General features: G+C 53.1%; 7 protein-coding genes across 7 annotated transcripts; 2 read left to right on the top strand and 5 right to left on the bottom strand.

Moving 5' to 3' along the window:
* Nucleotides 1-3895: 3895 nt before the first annotated feature.
* Nucleotides 3896-5372, bottom strand: B0T26DRAFT_863990 (purine nucleoside permease; the record flags this gene model as incomplete). The annotated part of the gene is made up of 2 exons (XM_060447782.1): nt 4304-5372; nt 3896-4197 (listed from the first exon to the last, which is right to left on the bottom strand). The coding sequence occupies exons 1-2, from the start codon at nt 5049-5051 to the stop codon at nt 3896-3898; spliced, it is 1050 nt and encodes a 349-aa protein (XP_060290013.1). The 5' UTR covers nt 5052-5372.
* A 2178-nt stretch (nt 5373-7550) lies between these two features.
* Nucleotides 7551-7877, top strand: B0T26DRAFT_756713 (uncharacterized protein; the record flags this gene model as incomplete). The annotated part of the gene is made up of 2 exons (XM_060446144.1): nt 7551-7726; nt 7805-7877. The coding sequence occupies 2 exons, from the start codon at nt 7551-7553 to the stop codon at nt 7875-7877; spliced, it is 249 nt and encodes an 82-aa protein (XP_060290012.1).
* A 1333-nt stretch (nt 7878-9210) lies between these two features.
* B0T26DRAFT_806860 (uncharacterized protein) lies at nt 9211-11148 on the bottom strand (the record flags this gene model as incomplete). The annotated part of the gene is made up of 2 exons (XM_060447204.1): nt 9211-9831; nt 9937-11148. 2 exons carry the CDS (start codon nt 11146-11148, stop codon nt 9211-9213), a joined length of 1833 nt encoding a protein of 610 aa, XP_060290011.1.
* A 1519-nt stretch (nt 11149-12667) lies between these two features.
* Nucleotides 12668-13448, bottom strand: B0T26DRAFT_876261 (uncharacterized protein; the record flags this gene model as incomplete). Its single annotated transcript, XM_060448095.1, has 4 exons — nt 12668-12878; nt 12996-13003; nt 13096-13376; nt 13439-13448. The coding sequence occupies 4 exons, from the start codon at nt 13446-13448 to the stop codon at nt 12668-12670; spliced, it is 510 nt and encodes a 169-aa protein (XP_060290010.1).
* An 8245-nt stretch (nt 13449-21693) lies between these two features.
* B0T26DRAFT_729946 (uncharacterized protein) lies at nt 21694-22569 on the bottom strand. The gene has a single exon (XM_060442993.1). It carries the CDS (start codon nt 22396-22398, stop codon nt 21748-21750), a length of 651 nt encoding a protein of 216 aa, XP_060290009.1. The 5' UTR covers nt 22399-22569; the 3' UTR covers nt 21694-21747.
* A 1361-nt stretch (nt 22570-23930) lies between these two features.
* Nucleotides 23931-24710, top strand: B0T26DRAFT_680881 (uncharacterized protein; the record flags this gene model as incomplete). The annotated part of the gene is made up of 3 exons (XM_060440558.1): nt 23931-24099; nt 24211-24263; nt 24384-24710. The coding sequence occupies 3 exons, from the start codon at nt 23931-23933 to the stop codon at nt 24708-24710; spliced, it is 549 nt and encodes a 182-aa protein (XP_060290008.1).
* A 51-nt stretch (nt 24711-24761) lies between these two features.
* B0T26DRAFT_729940 (uncharacterized protein) lies at nt 24762-25279 on the bottom strand. The gene is made up of 2 exons (XM_060442992.1): nt 25067-25279; nt 24762-24998 (listed from the first exon to the last, which is right to left on the bottom strand). Exons 1-2 carry the CDS (start codon nt 25169-25171, stop codon nt 24825-24827), a joined length of 279 nt encoding a protein of 92 aa, XP_060290007.1. The 5' UTR covers nt 25172-25279; the 3' UTR covers nt 24762-24824.
* Between the last annotated feature and the right edge of the window lie 669 nt (nt 25280-25948).

The raw sequence follows: 25948 nt of genomic DNA, 5'->3' as shown, positions 1-25948 counted from the left end.
TTGCTGTATCTTCTTCAGTAGCCCGGTTCGACTCCTCGCGCCGGAATTGGAGACTTATTACAAACCACTCGACTGTTAGGGTCGTCTGTCTGTAAGGGAGCACGGGCTCCACAGAATGCTGGGGTTGGTAATTATAAAGATAGAACAAAGGGCAAGCTCCTATCGCACGGGTAATACAGTCAAATCGGAATGCCACTCAAAGTGTATGAGTGCAGTGAATGTGTATTGCTTGCTTGAAGAACCAGGCAAGAGCTATCTAGGACCGGTGCCACGGTCGTCGTATATATCCATCCAAGGCGGACCAATCAGAGCGTTGTGTTACGATCCTGGTTCAGGCGCGCAGGAGGCTGCACGGAGCCTCCCACTATTGGCTGACGCAAGGAAGTGGGGTAGTTCCCCACTCCGCTCAAGTGCAGCCAATAACGGGGCGGTCAGTACGATCAGCATGGTCAGGGCGATCAGTGGGGGAACTGATCGCGCTGAGCACACTGACCGCACTGAGCTCACTGATCACCTAGGACCAACTCTCTGATTGGTCCGCCTTAGATAGATATATACGACGACCGTAGCCACGGTCTCAGATAGTTCTTGCTTGGTTCTTCAAGCAAGCAATACACATTCACTGCACTCATACACTTTGAGTGGCATTCCGATTTGACTGTATTACCCGCGCGATAGGAGCTTGCCCTTTGTTCTATCTTCATAATTACCAACCCCAGCATTCTGTGGAGCCTGTGCTCCCTTACAGACAGACGACCCTAACAGTCGAGTGGTTTGTAATACTGTAAGAGAAGGCAGGTACGCCTGATCAAGGTGGTCACAATAGGAGCAACAAGCAGGGCGAGCAATGACTGGTATTGGCGTAAGACTTCAACCTGGCCTAAGCTAAAGAGGTGTGCGAAGGCCATGGTCTATATACACGTGAAAGGGGTTACGAGTCATCCTTGCGTAGCCAGGGTGGTAGTGGCGATAGTGCGTGGCCCTGTTAGCGGTGGCGATAGTGGCGACGGTGGCGAGGGTGGCCCTGGTGGCGGTGGCCATGGTGGTTACGAGGGTGGTTTCCTTACAAATACGTTGGTCCTAGGTGATCAGTGCGCTCAGTGTCCCGGACCGCGCTCAGTCGAGACTGAGCGCACTGAGCGCCCCGAAGTGCCCTGAGCACCCCGATTGTCCCTTATTGGTTGCATTCGGTTCCAGCGGGGAACCACCCCGCAGCCCTGCGTTGGCCAATGGCGGACTGCCCCGTGCAGCCTCCTGCACGCCAAGGCCGGGATCGTAACAAGACTATATAAGACAATAGGCTTGTGGTATTATACTGTTGGTTCTGGGCCTCAGTTGCCATGCTCACTACTGACCTGAGTTAGTTGCGTACGCCTTCGTAGTTGCGGCCGGGTTGTACAGGCAGAGGGTACACTCAGGGATTTCTCGGCAGGCGTTGATGACTTGCATACGAAATAGCTCTTCTGACTGGTGTGTAGCTGGCAGCGTCTGTCGAACCCTGTTGAGCCTTTCAAATAAAAAAAGCTCGAGGCATTCGATCCTTGGCTTTCCTGGGCTTTCGTCGACGGCCCTGCCTAAGGTAGTGCTACCCTACTCTCGTAGGCGTAGTTGAGTAACTGGGCCTTGGTACGGGCAATCAGCGTGGCAAAGTCGGAGCCGCGCCTACGGAGCGGCTCTTAAGCATAGTCGGGAAGGTTGCGGCGTACTAGCCCTAGGTAATGCCGAGCCGTTGGCAGCAGTCTTATGTAAGAGAAGGCAGGTACGCCGGATCAAGGTGGTCACAATGCAGGTAAGAAGGTGGGCGAGTGTCACGACTAGGGCAAGGCATTGAGGTGAACTCAGTCCATTGGGTGCTATCGACGAAGATTCTAAACTGAGGAAGGAAAGAAGGAAAAGTCCAACAACGCGTCGCGTGCTCGCGAATAAGTTTTCATCTATCAGTGGGGTAGGTGGGGCCTCGAGGCGGCTTCTGATAGGCCCGGGGTTCTGGGCGGCTCTGGCTGCTTGAGGGCCAGTTTGGTGGACGGGTCCTCACAGCGAGTAACGAGTAGTATTGGTGTGAGACTTCAACCTGGCCCTCGCAAAGGAAGGTGGGCGAGGGCCACTGTTTATATACGTGCTTAGGGGCTCAGGCCCGGGGCGCCATGGCGTGGCGTAGTGGCTTGTGCCAACTGGCAGTGTTTTGGCCAGTTGGTAACAGGTGGTGAGCGCGCACCCTGTGCGCGCGGCTGGTGTTTGGGTTGTCCTTTCCTTACATCCTAGAAGATGACTAGCTTGGAGGCGAATACATAGTATGTATTGCCGCCGTACTTTATCTCGTCGTTGTACATCTTGGCTAGGTCGGTAAGCTGCCTTGCGTTTGGAGGCCCTTGCAGTACGGGTGGTTACTCGAACTGGGCGGCTTCGGATCGAGGGCCAGGTAGTCCTGCCGGGACTCGAGCCGAGGTCTGTCATCTTAGGGTCTTTGCGCTGGGAATCGTGGCCGCCACCACCACCGCTGCTGCGACTTGGCCTCGAGCTCTCAACGTTGTGGCGCCTGGACTTGTGGCGTCGCCGAGACAGAGAGTGGTCGTGGGGCGATCTGTCGCGCTTCTGCTCTTTTTTGTCTTTTTTGTCTTTTGTCTTTTCGGTCTTTTAGTACAACTGCTTAATTATAGCGGTGGCTGTTCCTGTACAGGATCGTCTCGGTAGCTCAGGTCTGTTCTTTGTTGGTTGAGTTGTTGGTTGTTGGTGGCAGGTCTGTTCTTCTTTGTTAGTTGAGTTGTGTTGTTGGTAGCGGCCAGATGTCGCTGCGGTGGGTCGAGTTTAGCTCCAGGTAGCTCCCCTACCTAGGGATACAAATATGTATGTACCTTGGCTGCTAGACCTGGTGTTTCGGTACTTGTCTCGGTAAGGTGACCAAGGCCGCTGCAGGTCTCCAGAATGATCAGACTACTCGCTCACGGAATGAACGTGCCAACGTTGCGCTGTTTGCTTCAAATATCCCCACATGATAACTGGAACAGCTAAACCCAATTAATTGTTTTGTTTTTGAACCGTCTTGCCGTCTACCAGTGACGTGACGGGCTCTCACAAGTCACAACAGCCCGCTTAACGGGGCAGCCCACCAACGGGGCAGCCACCAACCCACTAACGGGGACACTAGGCTCGACTTAGCCCCCCTGGCAACGTTGAGCTCGCTGACTGCAACAGCCGTTGTGGCGATGACGAGTGATGCGTCAGGCATCCGCATATATATACTCCGTCGTTTCGGGAGACATGCAAGAGCAAGCAGTTGCCAGCGAATTGACCAATCCCCGAATTACCCTCGGCTCTTTTGCATTCCCGTCCTTGACGCTATTGGGTGCCACGTCGATCCCAAGATCTCATTTTCGTACTTGTTCCGGCCATTGATTACATTTGCCTACACCTGAGCATCACAACAGACTGTGTAAACATGGAGGCTTCCACTCGCCTGCATCCGAGCATCACAACAAACTGTGCAAACATGGAGGCTTCCACTCTGCACCCAATCCCCGCCTTGACAGGATAACCAGATCACGGAGAGCGAGGACGGAGGCTTCATATAGAGAGCCGAAGGCGGTTTTTCTATAAACTTAGGTGTATATACGCGTGTATTAGATGACCTAAATAGATCATGGACTTGTCTCGTAGTCCCCTGTGCCAAGAAAAGCATCGAGTTCTCTACCTAGTAGTCCGCCGTCTACATATCTTCCTTGTCACCTCCGCTTGCTATGACCGATAGTCGATCCACTCCAAACTCATGGCGGCCACCCCAAACCCGTGACGGCCACTCCAAACCCATGACGGCAATGGCCTCCACCAACTAGTGCAAGCCTTGTGAAGCCACCTTACAAGCCTCAAGATGCCACCTTACATGCCTCGGGATGCCACCTTACAAAGCCTTGCGGAAGCGGTTGACTTTCTGCAACGCTCTACGCGCTGACGTAGTGGTGCCCATGCTATCTCCAGGACCAAAGTCTGGAGTGCCACCGAGACTGCCAAAGACGTCGCCGATATAGTTTGTTGCGTTGATGCCGGAAGCGAATGTGCCGTTCCACTGACCAACGATCCCGTTGACGATCTCGATGCCGACCGCAAAGAGGTTCCGGAGCGCAATCGAGAACCCGTTCTGGTCGACGGTAAATAGGTGGTCATATGCGGTGATGCCCGGAGGAGGCCGATCAAAGTCGGAGCCTGGCAATCGGCATCCGTGTTAGCGAGACATCTCGTTCGCCAGAAGTCGAGGCAGCCAGTCAACAGCGCGCTGAGCCGGGAGGAGGGAGGATACGACAAGACTTACCAGATCGCATCACGATGACACGCCCAAAATCAACCAGGCCAGCTATGGCCATGCGCAGGAGGACTTCCAGAGTGGCGTTGTCTTCTTGAGCCGTCATGCAATAGACTCCGCTGCCATTTGTCCAGCTGGTGGTGATATTCTCAAACGCACCGCTGAGCAGATTGCCAGAGTAGTAGACGTCGCTCGTGGCAGTGTCACACCTGACGACAGAAGGAGGATAGACGGCAGCAGACTCGACGTCGCTCCCAGTCTTGTACTTTGCCCGGTATGCGGCGGCTTCGGGGTTGTCAGACAAGTATGCGTTGAGCGCGAACTGGAAAGCGCAGTCACGCAACGCCTCGTTGAGCTCAAAGACCTCGGTACCATAGTAGATAGTAGGAGGCTGGTCTGGTGCGGTCGTTCCGAAGGGGACGTAGCCGTTTGGATAGTTGCCGGGAATCTCTCGGCTGTCAAACTCGTACTGGAGCGCAACTTGAACAGCATACTTGGCCAGAGCAACACCACCCAGCGTGGACTGCTTGGGGTTCACGCCGGCAATGCCGCTGATCAAGAAGTATGTCGACTCTAGGTTGAATTTGCCGGACAGCACAAGAGCGGTGATGGTTGTAGCCGCGTTGATTTCTGATTCGCCGGTAATGACTTGACAAATCCGGTGATCGGCCACGCAGTAGACGTTGGGATAGAGCACGGACAATCCAGGCACAGTGATGTTGAGGGCATAGAAATATCCAAAGTCAGTCTTCGGCATGTTGTCATACCACACTTGGGCCTCTGGAAAGAACTGCAACAACGCGGGTTAGTTGTTTGGGAAAAATCAATCATACGAGGTGCTAATACAGGCAGGTCTGTTCTGCTGAGCGTCGAGTGGAAGAGGGCAATGGCTTACCATGTTGATTATGAACACCATGGGTGCAATCTTGTAGTTTGGGCGACGAAAATTCACGCCTTGGTTAGGCGTGGGGGTAGCAAACGACATGGTGACCCATGCCAGCAGGGCAATGATTGCCCACACAGCGGGAGAGAGGCGCATCATGTGTACGGCTGCGAGTAGCTGATTGTTAATTAAGAGGAAACAAGGTGCGACAAACGCGTAGGTAATATAGGGAAGCCTACTTCGGAGTCCAGACGCACGATGGAGATGAATGGTCGATAGAAGAGAGCTCGGAGCAGCTGGTAAGTCGTGAGCTGGTGTGAGGTCTCTGGTTCGGAAGTTTTGGTTTTGGAAAAAAAAAATGGAAGGGTTGAGAAAGTGTGGGTACAGACTACAGTTGTTAAATCTGAACAGTGCTAGTTCCCACTGTCCCAAAATAAGCCGGGTAGGCAAGAACTCCGAGGCGGGCAAGAACAGCGGGGAGCTCTTGCAGGATATCTACAGACTTCAGTTGTTAAATCTGAACAGTGCTAGTTCCCACTATCCCAAAACAAGCCAGGCAGGCAAGAACTCCGGGGCGGGCAGGAGACAGCGGGGAGCTCTTGCAGAATATCTGCAGACTACAGTTGTTAAATCTGAACAGTGTTAGTTCCCACTGTCCCAAAACAAGCCGGGTAGGCGAGAACTTCGGGGACTGGGGACCGGGCAACTGGGCAGGGAATGCTATTTACATCCCAACTTAGACCTCGTAGGCCATGTCCTGGAACCGAAAGAGGTTTTTAGGCCCCCTCGTGTCCCCTGCCCAAATTTCATTCACTCCCAACTGTTGCCTCTTGAAATCGAGAATGGAATCCTCACTTTCTTTTGTTGCGCCGGCCATGCAACACCACAAATTTGACAGTTGCAACCGACGATTCCAATAAGTAGCTATCTTTTCCTACTTTTCCTGCCCGAAACGCATTGCGCAGGGCCGAAAAATAGCTCGATCGAATCTTCTTGATCCGGCGCACATTATCCGCGTGTCTTTCCCAATGGCGCGGCGGCTCAGCAAGTAACATACGGAGTGTGCCTATTATCTGCTCTTGTTTCCGTCGCAAAGCCCCCAAAGTTGTTGTCGACGCACATTACCCGCGTGTCCTTTCCAGTAGTGCGGCGACTCAGCAAGCAACAAACGGTTCGGCGGTTCAGCAAGCAACAAACGGTTCGGCGGCTCAGCAAGGAACAAACGGAGTGTGCCCATTTTCTGCTCTTATTTCTGGCGAGAGCTCCCAAAGTCGTTGCTGGCGCACATTGCCCGCGTGTCCTTCCTGGAACACGCCTACGTGCTACAGAAGCGACATGTTCATACCGGCGACCCTTTTACGAAGCGTAAGACTCAGCCGGTTCAATACGCGCCTGTTCGTCCTAGACGTAAGTCTAGCATTCTCCATACATTCTGTGCGGTAACCGACTATATTCGAAGCTGTTAGACCTGCTTACCGAGAAACCGAACCTGTCCCTCGATCAAATGCAGTCCTCGAATGCAACATATACGTGACGACGGCATGTACAAGTCAACTAGAGGCCGCCAACTAGACCAAAAACGGCTACTTCTCGAGGCCGCACGAGAGCGAGCTGCTTCGCCTCGACTGGGTCAGGAAGGTGGCGCTATTCACAACCAAATGTTTGTCTTCGTCGATGAATCCAGCACTGAAGGCCGCCAACTGGACTAAAAAAAACGCGTGCTTCTCAAGGCTGCACAATAAGAGCGAGCCGCTTCGCCTCGCACAACAAGACGCCTGCTTCTCAAGGCCGCACAACAAGAGCGAGCCACTTCGCCTCGACTGGGTCAGGAAGGTGACGCTATTCACAGCCGAAAATGTCCGTCTTCGTCGATGAATCCGGCACCGAAGGCCGCCAACTAGACCAAAAAGCGCCTGCTTCTCAAAGCCGCCGGAGAGCGAGCCACTTCGCCCTGACTAAGCCAGGAAGGTGACGCTATTCACAGCCGAAATGTCTGTCTTGGTCGATGAATCCGGCATTGCTGAAAGAAGGCCTTCCTGCCCTTCAACCCGTTGCCGCTGTAGCCGCCTCCGCCCGCCCCAAGTCGACCAAGGCTGGAGGAGAACGGCCCGAAAAGGGGGACACCATGTCGCCAATCTTCGCTATGAACGTGCTCGCTGGGCTGGGAAAAACAGAGGTCTAGCCACAGCGGGCACAAAGCGTAGCCGGGAAAAGGTGTGCTGAAGAAAGCCTTCTTACCCTTCCACAGGTGTGCTGAAGAAGGCCTTCCTGCCCTTTCACCGGTTGCCGCTGTGGCTTCTCCGCGTGGCCCTGCGTCTGGTACTCGACAGGTTGGCCGCCGGGACCAGCCAGCCATCCTAGAACAAGCCGCTGATGGCGTACCACCACGCCCACATCCTCGACGCTGCTATTCAAGAATCTCAGCCAGCGATATCCAGCGACTTGATCAAGTGTATAAAGGCCAAGCTGGACCGCCGCATCACCAAGCTGGACCCGGCCGAAAAGACAGGCTGGATCCGTTACGCCAGTGCTGTTGCGTTGGAAGCACAGTCTGTCTTGGCCACGAGATAGGAAGATGTGCAAAGCGTATTTAGAAAGATGTTGTTACCCTTGGAAGGGCTCGCCAGGCTCTCGTTTGACCAGGATTCGGCGCTGGATATCTACCCTCTTCGCAATCACCTCGGCTGGTTCGATCAGTGACCCATCTCCGAACGCGAACTCAGAAGACGTGGAGATATGAGCAGACTCGATTTCCGGGATCCGACCTCTGAGAGCCCTGCAAACTATCAAACCCGCCACCCAGTAATACTACCATTTGTCGTGTCGAACTTTTTGCCTTTTGAGGAATAAGTAGCTTCAAGTTCAGGTCTACCCCGCTAGTTACAGCACTAAATGAGCGAAGTGTGGATTAAAGAACTCGGTGATATGCTTCTGGGATATCTTCGAGGGGCACACGGCACATATACCAATATACCCAAGGCTCTGTCTATGATGTATCTCGTCGCCTTGGAGATATGAGTGGCAGTAGACAAGCTGGCTGGTAGCTCGGTGCCTTTGCTGCTGGATTACGACCCAATGATTTTGCCAGAGGCCTTCATATCCTTGTTGCTCGAGACAAAGGATGTAATGCGCCGGCTCAGAGAGGCTGAAGACTATCTTGCCACGCGCAAGCAGAACGCCGCCTATCCAAACATATCAGTATCCCACCACTTTGGCTATAAGCACTCGTTCGCTGCTTGACTATTCAATAGTGACTCGTTGTATTGGATAATGCATAAGATTATCGAGAAACGAGTAGATTAGGGTTTGAAAAATAAGAAGTTAGAGCTTGAGATGCAGAAGATGCGGTACGATGGTCTTGTCCAGTACATGCAGTCCGCTACGTGTTTAATAAAGTGCTCGGGAGAATATGATACAAAGTGCCAACGATGCATCACCAAGGAAGGCCCGGGTCAGGGTTGTGGCGGCTACGAAAGAATGGTTTAATTATAGCTAGATATTACCGTAGCTAAGTGGTGACGTAGGTTATCAGGCTGTTATGGGCATCTTCAGCGGCCTGTGATAACACGTGCAGTCGCTGTGCCTGACCTGGCCCTGGGTTTCTCATTGTGAGTGAGGTAAAGTACCTAAAGGTTAGTAGAGTCTAGTTTCGGCAGTATTCCTATAGGTCTAGCAATACTTTTGTGAATAATTAGGGCTATGACGAGAAGAAAAAAACAAGTTTACAACAAAGGCCTCACTCGTTGGGATATTAAACATTCACAAGGTACAGTGGTATGGCGAATTGGTTGTGAAGTCGAGGCACATGGACTGGTTCCTCTTTTGACGCCAGATTCGCGACGCGACGTTCAGCGGTTATCAAATGATTACAAGGCCTCAGCTCTATTTTCCCATGCCCCAAAATTCGTACCTCATAACTCAAGAATTACTCCCCAAACTCTCTCAACTCTGGCCCCCCCCCCCCCCCCCCCGGCCTACAAAAAAAAAGAAAAAAAAAAAGAAAACCTCCTCCCAATCATTACCAAATGTCCCTTTACTCCTCTTCCTCCTCCTCCATGATGGTGGGCATAAAGGGCGCCCGTTTGCCGGCATTGGGGTGCACGGCGAAGAATATTCCTTGCTCATCCATTGTGAGCTCGAGAATGTCACTGGTCTCTGGCCAGTACCAGTATATGAGCTCATCAGATCCAAAAGCATACAGCAGCTCCTTTGCGTCGGTATTGGGGACAGGATATGTGTGTGTGATGGTGATATCCTTCTTGTCGTCTTTAGACTCTTGCTCCTTAGTCTCCTCTTCAACGGTGAGGCCTTCTTCCTGGCCAGGGTCGACATGCTCAATCTCGATGGTGTATTTCGCATTGAAAGCCACTATATCCTCCTCACTGAGAGGCATCACGAGGTTGGACTCTGGCATATACCAGAAAACCTTTCTCTCTCGGCTGATAGCGTATTGTAAGCCTCGATCGGTGGCGCCGGGGACGGGAAAATATCTTGAGAGGTTGTTAATCGCCGCGTCTGTGATGGCGGCGAAGGTCCGATCCTCCTTGGGAGGCGACGAGGTCGTGGCCTTGGGCGAGTTTTGGGGAAATTCTAGTGTCATGGTGTACTGGTCGTTGAAATCGGCCATTTCCTTCGTGGTGAGCTTCTTCACCATCTGTTCTTCGAGTAGGTACCAAAAGATTTCGAATCTTGCCGTAACTGCGTATTGCAGGTTGGCGAACCGGCTGCCGGAAACTGGAAAGCTGCCTTCAAAACTCACACCGCACTCCTCAACTGCGGTAATGGGTTCCCAGTTCTGGGGCATTTCAAATTCCCGAGCGAGGGGAGAAAGGTTCTTGGGCGGGGCCGTTTTGAACTCCCGAGCGAGGAGAGAAAGTTTTTTCGTAGTGACCATTTTGAACTCCCAAGCGAGGGGGGAAAGTTTTTTCGCAGTAGTCATCTCAAAGTCCCGAGCTAGGGGAGAGAGCTTGCTGTAGACGATAGTCATGGGTACATCGTCTTCTGGTTGTGTGTCAGGAGACGAAGCGCGCACGCTCTCGTCGCCTTTTGAGATCGAGCCATTACTGTTGATGGCTGACTCGAGGCTCGAATCTCCTTCAGTGTCAACCGACTCTGTGTCGATCGAGGTTGTGTTCGAGGCATCAACCTCAGCCAGGTCCGTATCGATATCTTCTAGATCAACTGACTGTGTGTCGACTATCTCCAGATCGACGAAATCTGCCCCAAGAAATGGAGCGTCAACAATAGTGTTGTCAACGATGATAGTATCGATCACAAAGTTATCAACGGTGTGGGTATCAGCCATAGGTGTGTCGACGATAGTGACGTCAACTATACGTCCATCTACCTTGGTTGTGTCGACAATTATGTTGACGATAGGAATGTCACCGTGGAAGGGTTTATCGACAGTCAGGCTGTCAATTGTGGTAGTGTTAACCATATCAGTGTCGATGGAGATAGAATTAATGATGCTGGCCTCTTCAATGATAGTGTCGACAGTTACTATGTTGAAAATGACTGTATCGGTACTAATGTCGATGGGGGTGATATTACTGGTTTCAATGATAGCTAAGTTGGTGTCGACTGCTTCCATGTCAGGTGATATATCAAGATCGGAATCCTCAGGTAGAGGAACCTGGGAGGCTTCAACATCGGAAACGGTCATATCAGCTGCCGAGGCATCGGCATTCGAATTGCCAGCGTCGAGGTTGGCGTGCTGAGATTCGTTGAGAGGTGTCTCCTCATTCACTTGCTGGGCCGGAGAGATGTCACCAAGAGTTTGGTTGTCGATATCGAGTTGAGTGTTTGCCTGCTCGGCAGGCTTTGGAGTAGTAGCCCGGAACACAAAGATGGCGAGCTTCTGAAAGAAGCGAGCGCCGCAGCTAAGGAGCTTAACCACCTCGCGGTAGGCTTTGCTGATGAAGTTGGGAGTACCCTTGCCGAGATATTCGAAGACCTTGCGTAAGGCCATGGTTTCTTGCGCTGAGCCTAGTGGTTGACTGGCACCTGGCGAGCCAGGGTCATATTGTGGAAAGACGAATACCATGGTTGAAGGTAGAGGAGAGTGATGTTGATGCAATTTTGTAGAGATGAAGTCGAGTGTTAGTCGACGAACCAATTTTGCTTGAGTAGACGGTGATGTTTGATGGAGATACTATATGTCTATAGTAGAAGGCGATGTTGATGAATAATGACAAGCAAAGATGATCTCGTCGAATGATGGTAGATGCAAAGAGTTGAGGAAGCCGATGGTGGAAGTCCAAGTCCAGGCGTAGTTATAGGAAAAGAGTGCTGAGAGGGGGGGTAGAAGGGGCAGAGGGTAATATAAAGTAACTGCAGCGACTTGGGGCGAGGCAATGAACAGCTTGTCTATTCAGGTTAGCTGTCTAGCTCCACTGTCCAGAGCTGTTTGGTCGGCCACTTGACGCGACTGTTCAGTCAAGCTGATCAGATGAAGTTGCCTATAGTAACGCGAAGTGGATTACGAGGTGTAGGAAATGAATAGCGACGCGAAATGCGCGCGAGAGATAGAAATTATGCTTACCAGTTTGTCGCTGAATGCCAACGATGGAGGTGATGATGGGCAGGTATCTGGTGATACCTGTGACTGTTCTACTATTGTTAGCTCAATGTTTGCTGGAGTTTGGTTCACAGCGGATAGTGCTCAAAGATGCACAGCTTGTACGCCAAATAGAGAGCGAGTTACGAAAGTGGATAGAGATATGATATCAGCGTGGTTAATTACTTACCAGAATTGTCAAAGACTGTAGATGAACTCTCGAAAGACTCGATGCGGTCAAAAGACTCGATGCGGATAGCCGAAGGTGATGTAGAGTGCGAAGTGCAAGCAGAGCGTAGAGTGCTAAGCTGAAGATGCTGTGTAAGAGGAAGAAAGGCGGAAAAGGTGCGACCGATCTGGCAGAGTTTTATGTGGTTTCTCGCGAAGCATGAACAGCCTTGCTGTCCGGCTCCGTATGCTACCCGCGGGAGCAACACTGTTCAGATCGGCTGCTTCACGTAATAGCAATATTGTTCAGGCCCTTTGTAGCGCACGCCCTTCGCTGTCGCCGTTGCCTGCCTGACCTAGTAACCGTGATGGCACGCCGAGTTTGCCACGGGCAAGGGGTTAACGCTAAGTAAATACGCAGCCAGGAGCCGCTCTGGATCTCGAGACATATAAAAAAGGCTGCAAATAGTTACTGCTTCATCTCAATTGATTACCTATTCACTGCCCCTTTACTTTTGGCTGCCGTATAGCCCGCTATCAATTTGGTCTACTAGTAGTGTGTGTCTATATGAAGCTATTAAATTAGTTGTTAATTAGATAGACATACAAATCACTCCTCAGCTGCCGTATAGTAGTCTACTTTGACATGGAAACAATACTCGTCGCCGTAGTCTAGATAGACAACCCGTTCATGAAACCCAGCCTCGTCAACGGCGCGCACAAAGTCGGCCAGGGGCGATACTATAACATCATAGTCATTAAATTACACGGGGATGGTCACCTCTGGGTCGACGAGCCGCATTAGCCGCACGCCCTGGGGGGCGTCTATCGCGACTATAAGTAGCGGTATGTGGGGGCCGGGGATAGTGGTGCCGCTGAGGTAGACCAGTATCAAGTCGACGCGCTGGTGGTGCAGGAACTGTGGGATCTGCTGTAGCTCGTCGACGAACAGCGTGTCGCCCGAGATGTAGATGCTGTAGCCTGTCGTAGCCAGGTCGCTTGTAAGGAAAGGACTCCAACCCACACAAGCTTGACTCACACACTTCTCGAGCGGGCTAAGACCTCACTCCTTTGTCTATGGCCCGACTCACTATCTGCACTGCACTCTGTCATGTATATAAGCAGTGGCCCTCGTTCCTTCCTTTACGAGGGCTAGGTTAAAGTGTCTTTCCAATATAAATCATTGCTTACGCCCTTCAGTACCTTCATCGTGACGATGGGCACGCGCCGGTCAAGCGAGGCCTCGGCGAGCTTGTCGAAGTGGTCCTCGTAGTAGTGGGACAGCAGGATGTAGTTGAGAGACGGCAGCTCGGCGAGGTCGACGGCTAGGTCCTTGAGGCGCGTCGCCGTTACGCCCGGGCCAAGGTGTATGTAGTTGCCGGCGTGCAGGAAGTTGGGGTCTATCAGAACGCGGAGGCTCGCCCACTCAATGACGGTGGTCGTGTTGCGGATGAAGAAGATGCTGCCATCGCCTGGTTGGCTGCCATCAGCCGCCGGAGTGCCAGGGCCATAGGTGTGGCCGACGGGGAGTAACAGCGGCGCATCTTGTGCTGTCTTTTGCTCTTTCAACAGGGGCACTCATCGGGTCGGGTCGAGCATTATATAGCGGAGGGTCTTGCTTATGTTTACGAGGTTAGAGAAAGACGGTAGATTTGCTTGCTGTCACGGCCGGCTTGGAATGAGGGCGGAACTCCTCTATTGGGCGCTATAGACGAAGATTCTAAACTAAAGGGAAAAGGGAAAAGGGAAAAGAAGCTCAAAAGCCTCCCCTCGCGAGATTCTTCCAGGGCGTCTCAAGGTGGGGCTCTGGCTGGTTGGGTGGATCCACCCAACTGGCGTCTGATTAGTCAGAGCGTCTGGGAGGCCTGGAGGACCAGGCCCTCACACACTGCAAGAAAAGGGCTCTGATTGGTTGTACAAAGTTCTATATAGGAGCTGGCAGCACGCTCTCTGGGAGAACGGTTCTGCAGCTATCAATGCATCTGGATAAGCATACATTGGTTGTGTCACGACCAGGGCAAGGCATTGAGGTGAACTCAGTCCATTGGGTGCTATCGACGAAGATTCTAAACTGAGGAAGGAAAGAAGGAAAAGTCCAACAACGCGTCGCGTGCTCGCGAATAAGTTTTCATCTATCAGTGGGGTAGGTGGGGCCTCGAGGCGGCTTCTGATAGGCCCGGGGTTCTGGGCGGCTCTGGCTGCTTGAGGGCCAGTTTGGTGGACGGGTCCTCACAACTGGCATTGGTAAAAGACTTCAACCTAGCCCTCGCAAAGGAAGGTGGGCAAGGGCCACTATTTATATACATAGTTGGGTGGCTCAATCTAGCGAGTGCCTGGGCCGGGTGTTTGTAGCCAGCTGGTCGCCTAGGCCGGGCCAGCTGTTTAAGGCCAGCTGGTGGCGCCTGGGCCGGACCGGGCGTTTGGGGTGCTCTTTCCTTACAAATGGCCAGAATCTCCATCTTCTTCCAGAACAAAAGAATCCCTACGTGCCAGCCAAGGACCTACCATTTCTTCCAAGATATCGCGATATACAGCCAAGGACATCTTTCCGTTGGTGTTGGTAGGAACACTATAGAAGTAAAGTGGTGACTTGAAGTTCCAGCCAACAGCAGCCCAAACATGGTATCGTTCAATGCCTTTAGAAGGTTCTTCAGCATAATGGATGCAGTTAGGGCAGTAACGCTCTCTAGGCTTCCGTATAATCTGAACCTTCTATTCAGGGCATATACCAAAATGAGATTCATCTAACCATCTTATATCGCGCCAGTTCTCAGGCAATGGGCGATAGGAAAGTAAAAGCTTAGCTACTTCTATCCTTTACTTAGCGTACGCTGGCGAGACAAAGCCCTTCTCGCAAGCAATACACTTCCGGTAGTCTAGTGTACCCATTGCCCTCTCAATCGTATGTAAGGAAACCACCCTCGTAGCCACCATGGCCACCGCCACCAGGGCCACCCTCGTTACCATCGCCACTATCGCCACCGCTACTAAGGCCACGCACTATCGCCACTACCACCCTGGCTACGCAAGGATGACTCGTAACCCCTTTCACGTGTATGTAGACCATGGCCTTCGCACACCTCTTTAGCTCAGGTCAGGTTGAAGTCTTACGCTAATACCAGTCATTACTTGCCTTGCCTGTTGCTCCTATTGTGACCACCTTGATCAGGCGTACCTGCCTTCTCTTACACGCGTTGAACGTAAGGTTTCTGTAGCTGCTGCCGTAACCCGCAGATAAAGTCCCGCCCTTGCGCCTCGCCAGAATCTTGTTGGATTGGCTATTGTCAGATGGACAAGGGTTGCATGTGGAATAGAGCTCATCCCAGCTGAGCTCTGGTGTGGTCATCCGAGGTGAAAAGAGGCTCAGGGGAGCTGAAATGAAGTGGCCAGTTCAGCTGGTGTGGCTACTTTTGCCACCACCATTGCCACCATTTACAACTATAATAGAGGCCCTCTGGCAGGACCAAAAAGAACAAGGAGGGAGATAAAAAAAGACAGTTGAAGGGCTGAATCCAACAAATCTCACCTTTCGTTTGATAAGTCGGTATTCTAAACCACAGTCCAACAGCAACATGTCACGAATCCCTATTTGTACTGGTTCGAAGGCGGGGCAGGGGCGGCGGGACCCGCCCTGGCCAATCCCGTCGATGAAGAGCAGATGAACCCACAGTTGCTCTGTCGTGTGGAGAACAGAGCGATGTGCTCTGTGTCCCCACAATGAGAGCAACAGAGCAACGCCCTAATTGGCCCACCTTAGATAGATATATACAACGGCCGTAGCCACGGTCTTTGATAGTTCTAGCTTGGTTCTTCAAGCAAGCAATACACATTCACTGCACTCATATACTTTGAGTGGCATTCCGATTTGACTGTATTACCCGTGCAATAGGAGCTTGCCCTTTGATCTATCTTCATAATTACCAACCCCAGCATCCTGTGGAGCCCGTGCTCCCTTACAAACAGACGACCCTAACAGTCGAGTGGTTTGTAATAGTCAGCAGTGGAGAGGCGTTTTTTGGGGTCTTTTTCGCCCTGGTTGCGATGGCACCAAAAATCAACCTAGGTGCGCAATCGCACTGCGCGCTGGATCATATAGAACACCGAGTTCCAACGTGTCAAATTATCGCCACAAAGCTATAAGCCCTCAATATTCCTATCAAAAACAACAGAGCCGAATTCGCGAGCCTCTTCTTCACTCAACTGGCCGCACGCGATTTGAAGGAAGGTCTCGCGGCGTTGTGGCGACCTGCGAATGAAGTGCACCACGTTATGCAGCTTACCAACTGACCCTTGCTTCCGCCAACCTGCTAGTAAGGCCTCTTCTTCTTCAAGCGATAACTGACCGATGAAGTCATCGTCAAAGGCTCGATCAAGGTGGGTTGACTTCCCTAGAATGAAGGCTTGTGCGGCGAGGTTCAGAACGTGGCCAAAACAGCGTAGCCGACGCTATAGGGCCAATTCTTCGAGTTTCTGATGGCTAAGGCCAATTTGCAGGGCGCCAAGTGTGAATTTAACCGCCAAACAGTTCGAATCTACGTTATCGCACTGGAAATAACCAAGCGAGTCCTCGATACCGTATTACTTCGCTACCTTTGTGAGGTAAAGAGCCTGATTCTCGCCACTGTAAGCCGTGAATGTGCGGTATCGCTAACAAATCGTGGTGGAGGGCGCCGTCGCGATCAGCGTAGTGCACAAAGATCGCCATATAGGGAATGGTCGATGGTGAGGTTCAAATATCGAAGGAAAGGTGCTTCTTGTATGGCGATACTGATAACCTGTGGCATAGGACTTCCTTCTGGGCATCAAACCAATTGCCAAAATACGTCCGAATCGTTGTGTGTGAGCTAGGAAGCGCCTCAGCTGCCCTATCAGGGTTCAAGTTAATACAGAAATCGCGAAATTCTTGTTGTTAAACGATATTGAATGGCAGGTTCAAGCGAAGGATCTGTTGGATTCACCAGGGTCCCGGTACTGGAATCAACAGGGCGTAACTGTACGCCGAAAGCTGGTGGTTCAAGTGATGGATTGTAGATGTGTGTTCTTCTCTCTCGCTTTCTGGCAGTGCCAGAAAGCCCCTTCTTGTACTACTATTGTGGTGGCGAAGTGGGTGGCGAAGTCTCTATCTAGAACCTTCGAGGCCCTTCTGCTTGACAAATTCCAACATTATAGCTTCTACTCTAGACCATCACCTCCGCGAGTCTTTCCAATGCAATCATCCCACCAAAAGGTCGAGTCCCTCTGCTTCCATATTGGTTCCCAATCGACAAAGCCCACGCACTTTCGCCCACATCGCTTAGGCAGCGCAAAATTGCCGAATTTTTGCCACAATGCCTAGCACACACCCACGCACTCTCGACAACGCCTGGCGGCACACGAAAGCTCACGACTCTCGCCCACAACACGAAGCCCTCACTATGACGGTCCAGTCGAGAAGCCTAGAAATCGGTATTCGAATGGGGGTGACATGCTTCTGCATCACTTCGGAGGGACAGGGCCATCACAAGAGTAACTTCTGTAAGGGCTTCTCTAAAATTCTCAGTAACAAGGCCGCTAAAGATCAAGGCCGCTAGAGAAGGGATTCCCTTTTTTGTTCGACTCTCTACAAACCCCTCAACAAACCCGACAAACCCCTCGATAAACCCTTCTACAAACAAACCCTTTCACAAACCTCTCGACAAACTCTCTACAAACTCCTCGACAAACCGACAAACCGATAACCCTCGACAAACTGACCCCTTGACAAACCGATAACCCTTGACAAACTGACCCCTTGACAAACCGACAAACCGACAAACCCTCGACAAACCCTTCTACAAAAAAACCCTTCCACACACCCCTCGACACAACTGAACGATGCCTCCGGCGGCCCTCCGGCGGGCTGCTCGCTACGCTCGGGACTCGGCCAGGGAAGGTCTCCCCTCGAGCGGCGGTCGGCACGCCAAATCCTTTGGCGGTATATACAACTGTACGGCGGGCGAGGCTTCCGGAACCTACATCTCGGGTGGCTGCCGGGCAGGCTTCCACAACATACACCTCGGGCAGGTACCACTGCCCCGAGACCCGTCAACCTCATGAGCGACAAACTGGCCAGAGCAGGCCTCATGTGAGCATAGAAGAAAACACACTGTCAGAGATGAAAAGCAGAAGCCAGTCGCCTTCCAAGTCACGCCGCAGGCTCCACGCACCGCAGGCTCCATGCCAACCGTCGTCAGCATGTATACAGATCACAGGATACGACAAACCTCATGTGCGGGAAAGCTACCGACCAAGCCGAAGTGTGCCCGCTAGACTTTGTGAGCCAGCAACAAACGCTTACGCCGCCACCGCTTGCGTTCAGCCTCAGCAGAGCGACTTGACGACAGCTAGGCCACCGAGACAGCCAGGCCACCAGTCCACAGCAGTCCAGCCACCAGTCCACACAAAGGCCAAGTCCCCAAGATAAAGACAAAGGTTACCTTTGATTCTGCAAGGCATTCCCGACCAATAGCCGGCGTAACACGATACCACACATAGCAGCCGACTAATACCCGGCGTAACACGATACCACACACAGCCGCCGCAATACTACGCCAGATCTACGCCTACCACGCCCACAACAGCCAGCGGCAACGACACCGCCCATAACAGCCAGCGGCAACTACACCGCCCATGACAGCCACCAAACACGACAACACGCCCAGCCAGCGATAACCGCGCGCCCAGCTACCAGAACAGCCCGTCCAAGCACGACAAGTCGAACAGGACGCCAGACGCGAGCAGTCCAGCGACAACAAGTAATAGCCCGCCCGAGCAACACATTAGCCCGAGCAACATAACAGCCAGCGGCAACGACCAGCGTTTCACTCAGATCAGATATATCTATCAGATCGATCAAATCGATCAAACAGATAAGGCCCTTCCGGTCATCAAACAGATCAGATATCAAGGTCATATTTGTTTGACTATCTGACAGATAAATGAGGGCATTCGGAGCCCGGATTAACTAGTAATTCCGGCTCCGGCCGGATTTGTGACCCGGATAATTGTTGATCCGGACCCGGAAGGGGTCGTTTCCGACCGCCGCCCCGAATTCCCCCCCAACTTTACTCCTGCCGCGCCCTCAGCCGCACCCTCACGCGTGCCCTCAGCCAAGCCCCGGCCCCCACCCGAGCCCTCAGCCAAGCCCTCCCGATTGAAGCTATCGCGATGCATTGATCCCGGTCACGGAGCCCTGCAACAAGCGTTGCTGCCAGACGCTCGCGATCTCCCGGCCCGAGCCGTCAGCAGTCGCTATTCTCCCAGATACAGTCACGGCCTCAAACCATCGAAGAGCAGGTTGCCGCCGCCCTCAGTGCCGCGCCCGTCATCGAGGGCTACATCGAAGACCTCTATCGTATCAGCTGGGGCAACAAGCATTACGTACTGGCCTCTCAGATCTACAAGAAGTCATCTCGCGGCCGTACAAGCTGGGTCAAGGATCACGGATGGTTCCTAGCCGCCATCACGGCCAACGGTGCCCTCCAGCCCGGCGGAGAGGTCTGGTGCTGCATGTATTGCGACCGTCGGAAGAAACACACTACCTTCGATGCTTCCTCTACATCATCGCCATCTACACATCTGGCTAAGGAACATTCTGTTTTCCGGCAAGGGAAGAAGCATGCTGATCGTCCTGATGTGTTCGCGATGCAGCAAATAGCTTCACGGATCCCCACGGCCAAAGATCTAGCCGCAAAGCACCTTGCCGTTGCATTCATCGTCAATTCCGACAATCCCTTCACTACCTTCGAAGATCCCTACCTCAAGAGCTTCCTGAAGCTGTTCAACCGAGAGCTCGCCGCTACTGTTGCCTTGGGGAGGAATACCTTGACGTCGATAATGATGGAGATATTCAGGGAGCAGAAGACGGTTATTCAACGTGAACTTCAGGATTCCCTTTCCTCCATCCACATCAGCTTCGACCTCTGGACCTCCCCAAACCGCCTGGCATTCGTTGCTGTATTCGCCCACTTTCTCAACAGCAAGCAACAGTATACGAGCCGGCTCATTGCGTTCCGACAGCACCCCGGCGTACACAGCGGCGAGAACATCTCCAATACCCTCTATAACATCCTCCAAGACTGGGATATCCCGTCAAAGCTTGGATTGATCGTTTGCGATAACGCCTCGAATAACGATACATGCCTCCGGGCCCTATACCCTCGGCTAATCCCTAGGATAGACGAGATGGATGTCCTACATCGTCGGATGCGATGTTTCGGCCATATCTTGAACCTGGTTGCGAAGGCATTCCTCTTTGGCGATGATGCCGATACTTTCGAGCTCGAGTCAGATTCGTTAGAGATCTTGGAAGAACACACACAGGCCCTCGGCCATTGGCGCCGCAAGGGGCCGATCGGCAAGCTTCATAATATCGTCAAGTTCATCCGGGCCTCACCTCAACGCTCCGAAGCCTTTCGTGAAGCAGCGGAAGCTGAGGATCATGATGACCTTCACGATTCTTTCACGCTGCATGCCGAATCAACAACCGAACTGGAGCTACGGCAAAACAACGCCACAAGATGGAACTCGACCTTCCTTATGATCGACCGTGCCTGGAAGAAACAACGGGACCTGAATGCCTACATCAACCAGCTACAGCTCGACCCTGCCGTTACATCAAGGATCGATCCTAAAGATATCCTTAATGCCGACGATTGGCGTTTGCTTGCAGAGATCCGGTTGATCCTCGAGCCGATCTATCTATTGACGATGAGGGCTCAAGGCCACACCGAGGGCAACGGATACGGGCAGTTGTGGGAGGTCCTGATCGGAATGGAGTACATCCTGGAACAGCTCGAAGACTGGAAGGCACTTTACCTTCCGGATTCCGAAGATCTAGCTGCAGAATCGATCAGTTTGCAGGCTAGCTTGGCCGGGCATCCCGAGCCCGATCTATTCGATTCACCGCCCCCGCCGCCCCGGCCTACGTACCGTCGTACCCGTCGCCAACGTACATCCCGGCCGGCATCACGGCATGAAGGCCGGGCATCGAGGTATCAAGAAGATGCCTTACCTCGGCATGCTGCAGCCGAGTATATCAGGGTCAGCAGCATCGTGAATATGCAGCCCGACGAGAGGGCATTCATCCGGGCATCGATCAACAACGCCTGGGTTAAGCTCGACGAATACTACAACCTACTCGGCGATTCACCCTTATTTGCAGCCGCCGTCATCCTCCATCCCGAGCTTGGGTTACCCTTCCTCGAAGGGGCCTGGAGCTCCCAAGAACACTCGCGGTGGCTCGGGCTAACGAAGCTGGCCGTCAAGGCTTACTTCGAGAATTGGTATCCAGACCCTCAATTGCCCCCCGAATCCCTGTCAGCATCACCGTCACCAATGCCTTCACAACTATCTTCGGCTTCATCAACAACATCACAACATCCCAAACGGGAAACAGGCAGGCTCAAGCAGTGGATCAATACCCGAATAGTACGACCTTCAGATACCCAGGGCGAGCTGGAGAAATATTACCAACTGGCCCCTCAAGAATGCCCCGATCCCATCCAATGGTGGCTGGATCACCAAAGCAGCTTTCCCCGGTTGAGCCGGTTTGCATTGGACCTTCTAGTCGTCCCGGCCATGGCAGATGACCCTGAACGGGCTTTCAGCCAAGGGAAGTTAACGGTGACATCCCAACGGCACAGGCTCGGTGAAGGACGCATTGAGGCTCTACAGATGTTGAAGAACTGGCTGAAGAACAACGTTATCCAGCTCGGAGGGCTCAGCACGGGTTGAGCCCGGCCGGGAATGCCCTCACTTACCTTTTTTGATCAGATATCTGTCAAATCTATCAAATCAAACAGATAATGGTCCCGTATTCATTGGTCAAATCAGATATGGGCCCATATCTGCTCTGATCTGAGTGAAACGCTGGCAACGACACCGCCCATAACAGCCAGCGAACACGACACCACGCCCAGCCAGCGACAACCGCTCGCCTACCAGCCCAGACAAGCCAGCAGCCCGCCGGACGACACAGGCCACGCAGCCGCCGCAACTGCGCGCGCCCAGCCAGCCCACAGCAGCCAGCACAGCAGCCAGCAACAACACGACGCCAGCCACCACGCTCACACAGCAGCCAGCAACAACACGACAGCCACCAGTCCACAGTACAGTAGCCAGCACAGTAGCTAGCAACAGCGTACGCCCAGCCACCACACAGCAAACATCACACAGCAAACACCACATAGCAGCCCAGACACGATAGCCGAGCGACAACAAGTCCAACGGGGCGCCTGAGCACGACAACAGCCCGCCCAAGCACGATAGCCAGCAGCCTCGCAACAACCGCTCGCACCCAGCAGCCCATAGCAGAGCGATAAAATCAATAGCCCGTCGCGTGCCGCCCGCCGCGTGCCGCCCGCCAGCTACCCCCCGACCGCCAGCCGCCGACCACGCCGACCACACCGACCGTACGCAGCCCCAGACCGCATCTCTAGTCTCCCACCACCATCGCGGTGCCACTTGGGGTGCCATTCGCGGGCAGCGGGGGGAACAGGGTCCCACGGCGTGCCGCCAGCCAGCCAGCTACCCCCGACCACGCTACCCACCCGCCGACCACGCCGCCCGCTACGCCGCCCCAGACCGCATCTCTAGTCTCCTAGATACTCTCCACCTCTCACACCACAGTGGTGCCACTTGGGGGGACTGCGGCGCAATAGGGCGTCCCGTCGCGTGCCGCCCGCCCGCCACCCACCGCCCGACCGCCACCCCAGACCGCATCCCCAGACCGCCCTCCACCTCCCAGACACTCTCTCTACCATCGCTGCCATTTGCGGGCAACAGGGCGTCCCGTCGCGTGCCGCCAGCTAGCTGCCCGCCGACCACGCCGCCGACCACGCCACCCCAGACCGCATCCCCAGACCCGCCTCTTAGATACTACCGTGGTGCCACTTGCGGGTGCCACATGCTCTGATGGGAACATTGGGCACGAGGCCATGTAATGAAATCGGCCACGGAAAACCCGTGGTCGCAAGGCGAGTGACATGACTGTAAAAACACAAGAATCGCGAAGGGGTCGAGGGATGGGATCAAATTGATAGCTTGAAATGAAATTCGCAATGTTTTTATTGCTAAAAGTTTTGCTAAGCTGCTAGGCTGTGCTGTTAACTAGCTCTTTGGGTGTTCTCTCTCCTCTCTTCCGTGGACAGCCTACAGCGAAGAGCGTGGCGGCCTGGCTGTGCAGTCCCTGGTCGAGTCCCGAGGGCAGCGAGCAGGCCGCCGCAGGCGCCCCCGGAGGGCCGCCGGAGGCATCGTTCAGTTGACCCCTTCCTTTTGCCTCCAGCTATGGTGTGTGGTGTGCTTTCTCAGGCGTGCCTTCCCAGGTGTGCCTTCCCAGGTGTGCCTTCTCAGGCGTGTGCCTTCTCATGCTGTGCCTTCAGGCGTGCCTTCCCAATACCATTTAGGGCAACATGGCACACAACTAAATTTTACCGAGGGCTCCATCGGTTTCGCACAAAGTCGATAATTAAATTTTATCCATTTCGGTTTTGTGTATCTACATTTTACCAACGAGCGTTCCATCCATCTCCACAGCACCAACCGCCAGATATTCAACATGTCGCAGTCTTCGCAGTCTACGACGGAAGCTCCTACGACAGAAGCTCCAGCGTCAAACCTCCCGGAGTCCCATTATGCACTGAGCAACAACTGGGCCAGCTATATATATATGTTGGAATAACATACTGGAATGACGCGCTGATCCAAGGAATGCGGCTCCGCATTCCTGGCCACAGCAACATCTGTGGAGGAGCGGGCCTGACAGATGCATATATATTGGCCTACGCCCACCTGTTCAGATAGAGAAGAAGAGAGACAGACACAAACGAATCCATCACTTGAACCACCACCTTACGGCGCGCAGCGCGCCATGCTGTTTCCAGTACCGGTACCCTGGTGATTCCTACAATATAGGTGCCCAGTTTACTAGCCGAGAAGTATCGAGTCTGAGAGGGGCCGTCGATGGATATTCCAGACAAACCACGTCGTTGCAAAACGACCTTGCCCGCATGGCGGCCGCTCTCGCCGAGTCCAAGGCGACGTCGGAGCGAATCATGTCTGAGATTGCTAGTCTAAAGCAAGACGTCGTAAAGATGCACAAGAGCATCGAAGCCAGAGAGCTAAAGCAGCCCATCATCAGCAACGAAGCCGAGGCAGCTGACATGGCGACCCAACCTGGTAAGTACACACGCGTCGAAGCCAAGATGGCAATTAAGAGCGCCAGACTGTTGTCAGCAATACAAGCCTCGACGATGAACCAGACACGCAAGAGCGCCTGACTGTTGTCAGCAATTCAAGCCTCGACGACGAAGCTGAGGCAGCTGACATGGCGACCTAACTTGGTAAGTACACACTACGTCAGCTAAGATAGCATTCTAATTCTCGAACCAGATTGGCAAGAGAGCCAGATAGTTGTCCGCAATGTTGACAAGGACGGCCAAGTTGTCAACTAAGTTGTCAAGCACAAAGGCGGCACGCGCTTGGCTGGCCTAGAACGGACCCTACATGGCAATCGCGAGTTCAGACGCGTCTGCCGCTCTTTTAGCAGAGAATACGAGAACAACAAGCCGATTTCCGACGTGGATTTCATCTGGAAATTCATCGACAGCATCGACCTCTGTCTCTCAAAGCATATTCAGGAGTCGCTGGCCGCTGGCCTCTCCAACTACGTATACACAAGAAAGCAGATACGGGGGCAAAGTGACGAGCACTATGTCACCATATCGCGCAAACTCTCGTGGGATATATTCAGAAAGGCTCTTGACAAGATAGCTATGTTTTCGGCCTGAAGGATGGTTGTTTTCGGCCTGAAGGATGGTTGTTTTCGGCCTGAAGAATGGTTTATGTGAGGGATGGTTTTTTTCAGCTATGTGGAGCATGGTTTATGTGAGAGATGGTTGTTTTTAGCCATGGAAAGGATGGTTTATGTGAGAGATGGTTGTTTTGGTGAGCTTAGCTTCATGTCGGGCACTGGCACATCTTGCAACCACAACTCGAGCTTCATGTCGCACTAGCACATCTTGCAACCCAACTCGAGCTAGCAACATATCCCCTAGGGTATTATATCTCTCTACCTGCTGCAGTTTGTAGTTAGTGCATTATTCTTTCTCCAGCGGATCCGAGACGGGTACGAAAAGTGCCTCACCGTCCAAGAGGCCACTGATTCACCACTACCGAAGCGGCCCCGGATGGGGAACCCGAGAACGTCTGCAAGGACGACGATGGCGACGGCAATATGTTGGCTATTCATCGACCGGCAGCGAAAGAGGTTGAAGAAATAGGCGGGTGGCTCAACTTGGTGACGGCATGTTTCTTGACTTTATCTGGCCCCGAGGCCACCGCTCGATGTAGAGGCGCTTCGTCGGTTGCGTCATCCTCGTCATAATGGAGAGCTACCTCGCATACCTGCTGCCCGTCTAATTTGCCCATCTCACGGACAGCCTGCGAGCAGGTGGCGGCGAGTGTATCTGGTGCGACTATATACTGTTGCGTCTCTTACATCGGAGTACCTCAGACGCTAGTCTAGTCTTCCCCCGTAACATCATGTGCATGTCCGTCAGGAAGCATCGCCTGGTGAAGGTCAACACCGCGGCCCACGAAATAATCACGAACCTTGACGCCACCCTCCAGTCCGTCATATCGTCGGCCGACAAGATCTAGGCTGTCGATTCCGCCAGGCCAATCATCTTTATCATCGACGACGTCTTCCTCGAATTCCTGCCCCACATCGTCAAGTTGTGCCTCACCTGCTACAAGGTACACTCGCCCCTCAGCAGACGCTCACAGCTCATCTGACTCTGGCCTATAGCCTCGGCGAGAAGATTGCAGTAATGAACTAGAATCCGCTCCTGCCGAATCGCTCCGTCGAGGATGACGTCGAATTTAGCCGAGATGAGGCAACTATGTTTTTTATTACCCGAGTCCCCTTTTCCTTTCGTAGCCCTCCCTCTCCTCCGGGGCGATTCGTCCCGTGTTTGACGGCTGTCGATCCGCTAACCATGTTCACGAATCTTGGAAATAGTCATCG

This window comes from Lasiosphaeria miniovina (assembly GCF_030549165.1).
Source record: "Lasiosphaeria miniovina strain SMH2392-1A chromosome Unknown B0T26scaffold_8, whole genome shotgun sequence".
Lineage (NCBI taxonomy): Eukaryota > Fungi > Ascomycota > Sordariomycetes > Sordariales > Lasiosphaeriaceae > Lasiosphaeria > Lasiosphaeria miniovina.
Note: the sequence above shows the minus strand (reverse complement) of the source record. Positions and strands in the feature narration are given on the sequence as shown.

Bases quoted from the DNA above. Each gene is read 5' to 3' on its own strand.
- B0T26DRAFT_729946 (XM_060442993.1), bottom strand. From the start codon at position 22,398: ATGGCACCCCAAGTGGCACCGCGATGGTGGTGGGAGACTAGAGATGCG.
- B0T26DRAFT_729940 (XM_060442992.1), bottom strand. From the start codon at position 25,171: ATGAATAGCCAACATATTGCCGTCGCCATCGTCGTCCTTGCAGACGTT. The intron at 24,999-25,066 runs GTGAGGCACTTT...TACAAACTGCAG, and splicing joins AATCAGTGGCCTCTTGGACG to CAGGTAGAGAGATATAATAC.